The sequence below is a fragment of the Frankliniella occidentalis genome, unplaced genomic scaffold, assembly GCF_000697945.3.
Source record: "Frankliniella occidentalis isolate FOCC.00 unplaced genomic scaffold, Focc_3.1 Scaffold293, whole genome shotgun sequence".
In the NCBI taxonomy this organism is placed as follows: Eukaryota; Metazoa; Arthropoda; class Insecta; order Thysanoptera; family Thripidae; genus Frankliniella; species Frankliniella occidentalis.
The window spans coordinates 119,173-128,892 of NW_026267419.1; the positions used below are offsets into that span (position 1 = coordinate 119,173).

The 9,720-nt window shown below is 44.1% G+C and overlaps 1 protein-coding gene across 1 annotated transcript in view; it reads left to right on the forward strand.

The window, feature by feature from the left end:
- The window catches only part of LOC113207255 (uncharacterized), a gene marked incomplete in the record, with an annotated part of 60,276 nt that overhangs the window by 28,646 nt on the left and 21,910 nt on the right, over positions 1-9,720 (forward strand). The window contains 4 exon segments of the mRNA XM_052273690.1: positions 1,492-1,584; positions 2,849-3,202; positions 6,551-6,697; positions 8,694-8,867. Of these exon segments, the coding sequence (XP_052129650.1) occupies positions 1,492-1,584; positions 2,849-3,202; positions 6,551-6,697; positions 8,694-8,867 (768 nt within the window).

Genomic DNA, 9,720 nt, shown 5'->3' on the forward strand with positions numbered 1-9,720 from the left:
GCGGCCCGACCATTTCTGTCACGCGATTTGCTGGAGAACATGATCGAATGATGTAGCAGGCCTTCGGCCCGCTTAAACCCGTCGTCTTTGAGTTTGCCCCAAAGACTCGAGAAAGGGATGTAACGGTGAAGCACCGTGACTACAATCCACCCTTCTGCTTAGAAAACGGGTTTTGGGGGTGGGGGGAGAGTTTCCTTTCTATTTTGCGGTTTCTAGGCCTTTTTCTACAAATAATTGTTCAGTACAGCAACTTTTAGCTTATTTTCGTCCAAAAAGACCCTCTAGCGCCTAAACGGTTAGAGATAGAGCCAAACGGACAAAATTTTCATCGGTCGAAGGGCTCCATTTTGACGAGTTACCCCTTAGGAAAACGTAAATAAAAATTACTTTGTGGGAGAATTTTTGAACCTTGGATACCCCCATTTACACCCTTAGGGGTGGTTGCCAGGATTTGCCGTAGGCGTTTCGTTCTCTAGGAGTGGACCTTAAGATACCCTGAAATTTTCAAGTCTCTAGCACATCTTCTAGTGGAACAGACAGACAGACACACAGACAGACACACGAGGTCGTTTGCATAAGCCGCTGGATAGCTTTTTCAAAGCAGAAGGGCGGGCTAAAAACAGTAGGTAGGTCATTTTAGTGCACCTTTGTGGCAAACCAACAAGTCCAAAATAATTGTTTTTATCAAGAAAACTAGAAAATGTTACCGATTTGATCTGTTGAGCAGTACATTGACCATTCCACCGAATGTGGAAGAAGAAAGAAAATAAGTAAAATGCACCGAAACTGTATTGCTACCAGGGGTCCGTTACTTAACATGAAACTCCCCTTAAGCGGTACGTTATCCGTTAAAGTTTTAACTTATAACTTGTGACGTTAAGAGTTAGACTCAAAATGCCGGAAAAAGCTCCAACTAGCACCAGAATAATCTTTGACGACCTATAACTTTAACCTTCATTGCGTTAATGCTTTAATGCGTTAAACGTTCACTGATGAAATCGTTATCATTTTCTTGTTTCCTTGATAAAAATAATTATTTTAGACTTGTTGGTTTGCCACGCCACAGAGGTGAACCATAATGATCCACGTACTGGTTTTGAGTACATTTTCCTGCTGTTTTATGATTCTTTTCTTTCTTCTTCCACATTCGGTGGAATGGTCTAGTGCATAGCATCACTTTGTAATTGCAAAGTAAGTGCTTCGTAATTACAAAGGATCTAAATACTTCGAAGTTCTGCGAAGTGTTGCTTTGCAGGATTCTAACATTGGAACGGGATTGAAAAATACAGAGCCGTTCCAGTTCCTTTTTCAGGCAGGGAATTGTTACTTGTGCAACTGAATGTAGGCTGCTTGACCATCCCACTGGCCTTTGCTCATTTAACTCACCTCCACCTAAAACCCCAAAAGTCTTCTGAACAGTGGTAGCTGAAGTGCACTTCCTTCGAAGCTTCAACAACACGCTTAGACATAATCGTATTATCTCATCTCCAGAAAGTGCAGCGCCTACGTGATCTTATTCGGTCGGGCAAGGAGCTAGCCGTGTCGGAGGATGCCCCTTTGGATGTTCCTGAGGATCTGCGACAGGTAAGTGATTGACCCGCTGAAGTCTAATCAACATTTTCTTCAGTTTTCTGCATTTCACGCTTGCTTTCAATAAAGCACGTGGACTGAAGTGAGGGGAGTAAAAAGGGAAAAAACAAAGTTCCGATGTCCTACCTTTCCAGGGGGGGTAATCCTGTTTTAGGGCTGTAAAAGTATATATTTTCTGTTTTTCCAATTCGTGAATATGTTTTCTGTCGTACCAAACCTGCAGTTAGTGTCCATGTATAGGTGATTTGGACGCCCGCTTTAGGTTCTCAAAGCGTTGCACCCCGTGCGAAAACGTCCAACCTGTTTTCCAAAAATCGACTTTATAGACGAACCTGTCGCCTATCCGAATCACTGAGAGAATGAACTCTACCTGGTTCCGGCCTCGCTGGCGGGTCCTAACCCCCCTCTACCCGTCTTTGGTGTCACATGTGGAGCGCCCCCGAGCGGGGTGCGTTGCGTAGTAGAACCAGAATGGGGCGCCTGACTGAAGCCGTTTAAACTCGCTATTTGTGTTCAAATTTCAGTCTGACTCACAAAACTATAATTACTTTCGGTAATGGCTTTGAATGATGCGTCAAAATAACCGTACAGACGTCTGCTTTTTTTAAATCATGGGATTTTCTTGGTAGGAATTTCAAACCCATTCCATGTGAGTCAGATTGAAATTTGTATACAAATAGCGAGCTTAAACGGCTTCAGTCAGGCTCCCCATTCTGGTTCTACTACGCCACGCCACGCATCCCGCTCGAGGACGCTCCACATGTGACACCAGAGCCGGGTAGAGGAGTAGGGTTGGGCCTCACCGTCGAGCGCGGAACCAGGTAGAGTTCATTCTTTCGGTTATCCGGACTATATACCGGACAAATTCTGCAACATTAGTGCTTGGCCCGCGCGGGGGACCGGCGCGTTATGATCGTCCCAACTTCTCCTCCGCCGATCAACAATCACTACAGTGATAGTAGTAACGAGGCTTCTTACCTGGTCAGCCTGGCCAGATAACCCCAATAGACCATTTCAGGGTTAGGGTTAGGTGATTTAAAGAAGTAAAGAATAACAAACCGGAAAAGTACTGCCTTCTAATCGCCCCCCATACCCTCCGCCCTTCTTCACTCCTCGCCCAACTGTTATTTCCTGCTTCGGTTTTTCTTTTCTTCTTCTTGACACCGCGACTGAAATGGTCTACTGACCATGTGCTTTGACGTTGGCGGCCTGGGCCGAACGGTTCATTTTCTGTTTGGCAACACGACGGTCTGTCTAGGACTGCCCGTTGCTGCGGCTGCCTGGGCTCGTGCTGCGGCTCGTGTGCCGGCAGCTGAGCGGGCGCGACCTGGTCCGCCTGGGGCTCGTGTCGCGCGGGTGCCGCCACGTGGCTCGCCACCCGGCCGCCTGGGGCCACGTGCGCGCCTCGTGCTCGCCCCTGCTGGCCGTGGCGCCCGCCCTGCGCTCGCTCGACGTGGGCTACAGCTGGCCGCCGCCGTTCCCGCTGCGCCTGTGCACGCGCCGCGTGCGCGAGTTCACCCTGGACATGGAGCAGGAGTACACCGAGGACGGCGAGGAGCTGGACTGGGCCGCGGTGGTGCGGACCCTCAGGCACTACAAGGGCCACCTGCAGGTGAGTCAGCAACCTCTAGACCAGCGGGGCTCATTCACTTCTTTGTAAAATATCTAGGTTTTCACGCAGCATGATTGCTGATAATTAATTTGTCATTGCGTGTTTATTGACAGACCCCAGTGCACGGTAAACAATATTTTTTGGATTTCAAGGTTGTTTCGTGAACTTCAAGAAGGACCGGTGTATAATTTCATTTTGGGCCGTTGAAATCCCAGAATCTGCCTTGAAATCATTTGATTCCAAAGGGAACGCCTTGGAATTTTTAGTATGATATGCAAGGGGTTGACTTGGATTACTAGACGAAAATTCCAAGTCTTCCCATTGGAAGCCGAGGGTTTCAGGGCAGATTCTGTGATTCTAAGGGCCGATATTGTAAGTGTTCACCCGCCCTTGAATTTCACTAAATAACCTTAAAATCCAAGAAAAAGTTTGACAGTGTGGCTGTCTCTACCCGTTGGTAAAACTTTCCCTTACGTTCCAGTTTTGTTTGTTTTCCCCGGTTAACGTTAACGTTTCGATTTTGATGGTTGCCAAAACACGCAGGGAAATTAGAAACACTTGCAGCGTATTTTAGCGCACCAATGACCACGAAATTTTTGCACTTGCTTGCTTCGCTGGCGTGTTTAAAAACTACTCGGTTTGCTCCTAGAGCTCAGAAGAGAAGTTTTAAAAGAGACCGTCTGGAAATGAAGGGAAAACTACGTTTGGCAATCATGCTGATGTTTGCCGTGTAGTATTATTGGGGCAGGCGCGAAGTTTTCCTTGCGTTCGCGCTCGCTGTTCAAGACGAGTGGCAGAAAACTGTCATCACCCTCTCGCGCCGAGTCATGGGCTAGTCGACCGGCTTTAGGAGGAACGAAGCGCTGCTCCATGCGCCTCGCGCCTAGAGCTTTATAACTTCTCAACCTTTCACTGTTAAATTCCTACATAAAGCATTCGCTTTGCAGAGCTGCGAAGTATTTTTGCTCCTTTGTTACTACCAAGCATTTACTTCGCAATTACAAAGTGATGCTTTGCAATAGACCCTATTCGTTCTCGGCTAAAAGAGAAGAAGACAGGAATCCCGACCGGAACCAGTTCCGATAAATAACGCTATTTTAACGTTTAAATGGCTTTGGAAGGAAGAAGCACAATCCACAATGTTTGTGATAATTTTTTATGTCGGGATTGCAAGTTTTCTCGCGAAGAAATGGCAGGATAAAGGTACTGGTTCCGGTCGGGATTCCTGTTTTCTTCTCCCGGAGCCGAGACTGAATAGGGTCTCTTGCGACGTAATAAAAACGTTGCAACGCATCGCTTTGCAATTGCAAAGTGTCACTTTGTAATTGCAAAGCATCACTTAGTAATTGCGAAAGTAAATGCTTCGTAGTTGCAAAGGAGCAAAATACTTCGCAGGAACTTAACAGTTTCAACGTTATTTTATAGTTTTAACTCGTTACTTTTACTGAACCCTTTTGGAAATAAGGTAGTTAGTCGACGTGTTCAACTTTTCTCCGCAGTTCCAACGACTAACATCGGACATATTTCAAAATCGATAACTTTAACTGCTAACTTGACATGCGTTTTGCTATGTTACGCTACAACTAACGTCCCTTCGTGTTATGATAAGTTATGGAGCCTAGTCGCGCCCTCATCTTCCGCCCTCCTGGTGCGGGACCAGCCGAACCGACCCTTGCGCCCACTCGAAAATTGAACTCAAGCACTCAAAATTTTAATGTGCACCACAGCTTTCTCAGACATTAAAATGCCCTTGTTTTCGGCGCCCTAAAATTGCGAATTAAACAAAATTTAATTAGCAGTTCTAGCATAGTTTCTGGTTTATGTTGAGTAAACACGCACTTGATCTTATTTATTCGTCAATCTGTCCTTACTCAAACGTAAAAGTTCCCCGTTTTGTGAAGGTTCCCGTGTGATTCTAAAATTTCACTCAGATCAAGACAGATTAACTTTAGGAATCCTCACACTGCAAATTTTTTTCAAAGAATTTTCAAGCATTGTAAGGAAGTTTGCATTGCAAACTATTTTCTTTGCATTGCAAACTATTTTCTTTGCATTGCAAACTATTTTCTTTGCATTGCAAACTATTTTCTTTGCATTGCAAACTATTTTCTTCGCAAGAAGAATCGGTTTGCAAGGTTACGGACTAATACTTTGCAGCGTTACGAACGATTTTCTTCGTAAGGTGCGAAGAATTAGTTCGCAATGCGAAGGATTTAGTTCGCAATGCAAAGCATTTTACAACGCGTGAAAATTCTCTGCCATGCAAAGAATGGTTCTTCGCAAGCTTTTTAAACCCAAAACCGGAAAATTCGCGAAAATTCGAGGGGTCCTCTTGCAAAATAGGTGCAAAAAGAGTTTACGAGTTAGTAGGAGATATGCGTTCACTGTAAGTTTCTTACCAAGAACTGGTCTTCGTAACGTACAAAGCGTTTTGAATATTTGTAGTACAAACAAATCCTTTGTATTACTAAGTGCTCGGCTTTGTAATACGAAGGGCATGCTTCTGTTCAGAAACTGGTGCTCTTTGTAATACGAAGAAAATCCGTTTGTAATACGGTGGTTCCAGATCCTTTGTACGTTACAAACCCAATTGTTCGGAATATAAAGAACACTCTTTGTAAGGAACTAAGAGTGTTAGTTTGGCGCATTTTTTCAAGAGTTCGGCGCAATGTTTTGCTGATTTGGCGTGAGTTTTCGCGAGTGAGACGCGAGTTAGGCGCGAGCAAGTGAACAACGAGTTGGAGTGCGGGACCTGTCGGGAAAATTCATTCAGTAACGTAAAAAGGAAATTTTTCCTTATAACGAAAGATGTCGGCACGTTAAAAACAATGTCTTGTTTTCGGATAAATCAAAAACTTTGAGGAAGTCAGGAGGAAGTCTCATTTTTAAGGAGAAACTCTTGCGATTAAGAGGAACTCTTCTCAAATAATCCTCATTTTATTGAGAAGATGTATTCAAAATCGATGAGTTGAACCCTCACATATGAGGGTTCTCCCAAGATTTTCTTCTTTCCTTAAAGAAAGTCTTCCTTTTTTTACCGTGAGTTGCTTAAAAGGCTTTTGTAACTATTAAGAATACTGTCAAAGTAGAAAACAGATACAGGGTGGGTGAACCGCGCCGTGTTATACTGTACCCCCATTCATGCGTGCGGACGGGTTGCGCACGGGGCCGTAAGGCGCCATGGCGAGCGACGATAGGCAAGGCCGCCCGCACGCATGAATCCGGTACAGTATAAGCAGAAAGAACCCGGCGCGGCCACCCTCTAGGAGAAAGGGTGTTCGGCTTGCTCCCATGCCTCCGACTTGCGCCACTTTCGACACATTTCTTCCACTTTTGCCTTTGTTTTAGGTTGTCCATCTGGGATGCTTAAAGAATGTCAAATTTCTCCACGCAATTGATGGGCTTCACATCAAGGAGCTGTACGTAGGAAACTGCCTAGTCAAGGTCTATCCAGGCAGTTCCAAAGTGGTCAAGACGCTCAGCTTCTGGCAGGAGGTACGTTTTTACACCGTGGAAAGTTTAGTTTGAAACTTTCTGGAAAGTTCCAACCTTTTTTCGTGTGAATATTTTCATTTCTTTTCAAATTTCATTTTTTTTTAAAATTACACTGCAAGTGCACTGTGAGAAAAAACAACGGAAAATCAACGGACGACCGCGGCAATTATTTTCCGGACGTGTCCATACCCTAAATTTAATTGTATGGTCGAAGCAACACGGTTGTTCCGGGTTGTTCCGTACCTCGTTTTTGGGCAGCGGAGCAACCGTATCACGTATTTAACGGACATAAGCGGCTGTTATTTTTCGGACACGTCCGTACCCTAAATTTAGTTACATCGTCGAACTCGAACGGTTCTTCCTAATCTCTTTTCTGAAGTATGCTATAACGGAATGTCCGTTGCCAGTCCCGTTGTATCAGATGATTTTTTCAGTGTACTAGAGTTAGGTCATGCATGACCTAAAAAGAGCGAGATTTTTTCTCCTTGCTACATTAATGTGATTATTTAGAAACCTCGCTCTTCTTAAGAATAATTCTTAAATCTCACTCAAATCAATAGAGATTAACTTTAGAAATCCTCCCTCAAAAAGAGCGTGGTTTCCCCGTTATCAGTCAAGAGTGACATTCCGTAATCTACCGCATCGAGCGAGGAAATCAAACCTCGCCCTCCAGAAAGCGAGGAAATTTGGGCCAAATTCTCGCTCTCCGGAGAGCGGGAACCTTGCTCTAGGATTTCTAGTGTACTAAAGCCAACACTTTAAATGTAAAAGGACAATTCTGTCCATAGAAATGGAACCGATTCGTGCGCATCCAAAGGATGCACTTTTCTTCCTTATATTGGACAAAATTGTGAAAAGCCTCACACAATTTGTCTAGATTTAGAAACAAAACTGCATCCTTTCTGGATGTGCACGAATCGGTTCCATTTCTTTGGACAAAATTGTACTTTTATATTTAGAGTGTAAGTCCTGGTGCTTAGGTGCTTTGGAAACTTATGTGTGAGACTCTTACGCGTTTGACCGAGCGTTTGACACCTTTTGGTGTGAAGTAAAGTTCATCCGGAAGTTGTCTGGATGTGAGACAGCTGATCCGAAATAAGTTCATGTGTTTCTATTTCGCATCAAAATCGCGTCCATACTAAAACTTCTATATCTCCGAAACGGATGAAGTTACGGACCGCCCAAAAAATGATATTTGTTAAGGAAGATGTAACCCTTTAGTTCCTTCCTGATTGCTCTGAAATCTGTGTGCTTGGGTGTGGGACGGGAATACAGAAACCTGATCCGATATAGATTCAACCGCTGTACTGTTCTCCAAATTGTTCGAAAATTTCCCAAAGAGGACTGGATTTTTTTTCTAACTGTATTCTGGAAAATCATCCCTTCGAATTATTTGGACAGCTCTTTGATGGAAAATTCCGACTTTTACTTACCGTCTTATTGTACCTTAAATGTCGAGGGAATATTTCTGCACTCTAGAGTTTTATTGAGATCGACTAACTTGTTTAAACTGTTCACCCCTCCAGGAACCAGAAACCGAATACATATTTTCAGAAATCAAAATTATTTTTTTTATTGGCACCCTAACGAAGCCAGTTATTTGTATCAAAAACAGGACTGTTTGTATTACAAGGAAAACCGTGTTTGTAATTCGAGGGTGCAAAATTCAATGTAATTTACGGAGGGTGTGTTTGTAAAATTTTTAGAATGCACTCAGCCCGTCACTGACATTTAGTAAGTAATACTCACTATTTTGTTAGGAACTATACTCACTAAATGTGTGAGTATTACTCGCAATTTCGTGAGTTTTACTGCTGTAGAAACGAGTTCATTGTCTGCTTGCAAAATGTCAGTAACGGGCTGAGAGTGTAGAAGGACAACATTTTACTACTATTTAACTCGGGGTGCAGAAATTTGGTTTCAAATGTTCAGACATTGTTGTCCCTATGTGCATCTCTGAGCAATTCTTTTTTTTTTTTCCATATGTTTCTGGCAGACGAGCTCTGATGTTGCAATCGAGCTGCTGAAGGCGTGTCGCTCTACTCTGACCACTTTTAAGATCGACGGCTTCCGCCAATACAAGAACGAGGTAGCGTGCGATGGGCGGGTAGGGCGAGCGCTCAGATTGTGCAAGAAGCTGATGACTGCGAGCATTCCGTTGTGGGGCAAGGTGAGTGCTTTGCAACGTTTCATGCCTGCACTAGATGAGCGAACAGGCCATTTCAGGTGTGTGGTCCTCACTCCGGGACGTCAGTGCACGTCTTCTAGTCATTTTTAGCCACTGCTAGTCATTCCAGTCATTCTGAGTCTCCTTAGTCAGAAAAATCCGAGGAGGCCACAATTCCGGCAATCTAGTAGTACACTCTTAGTTTCTTACGAAGAGAGTTCGTCGTATTATGAAGCTTTCAGTTTGTAAGGTACGAAGGATCTGAAGCAGCCACATTACGAATAAGGGAGGGTGGCGGAGGGTGGGGCAGTGTCTAACGGATTTTGGAATTTGGCTATAAAAGTCAAACCATGATAAAAAATTGGGTTAATCGGGCGCAAAAGAATAGATTGGACCTTCACTAAACATGAAAGTTGCTCGGATGTATTACTAGGCGCATTCCCGTATGACCCTCAACCTGTTGAACAAAGGTCTGCATTTGTTACCCACTGCCCTGGCGCGGGGCAGTGTGTAACAAAGGCTAGGATTGAGCTCTGGACACAGCTAAAAAAGGGAGAAAACAGCTTCCCCTTCCTTTCTATATTTAGAGATAGCAACTTTATGTTTTCGCATTGCAGCATAATTTAGTAAACTTAAACCTAGAGCAAAACCACTTATATATTTGACACCCTTGACACTTGTTGGTTCGAGAATGCGCATCGAAACGCATAATTTGCCCTCATTTGCAGCATAATGCGTAAAACGCATTATGCTGCATAATTGGCCTTTGCTCGACATTATTTTCACAAATTTTGGTCCGTGAAAGCATTTTTTAAACGGACCCGTTTCTACCAGACACCGCGGCGCAGGGGGGGGG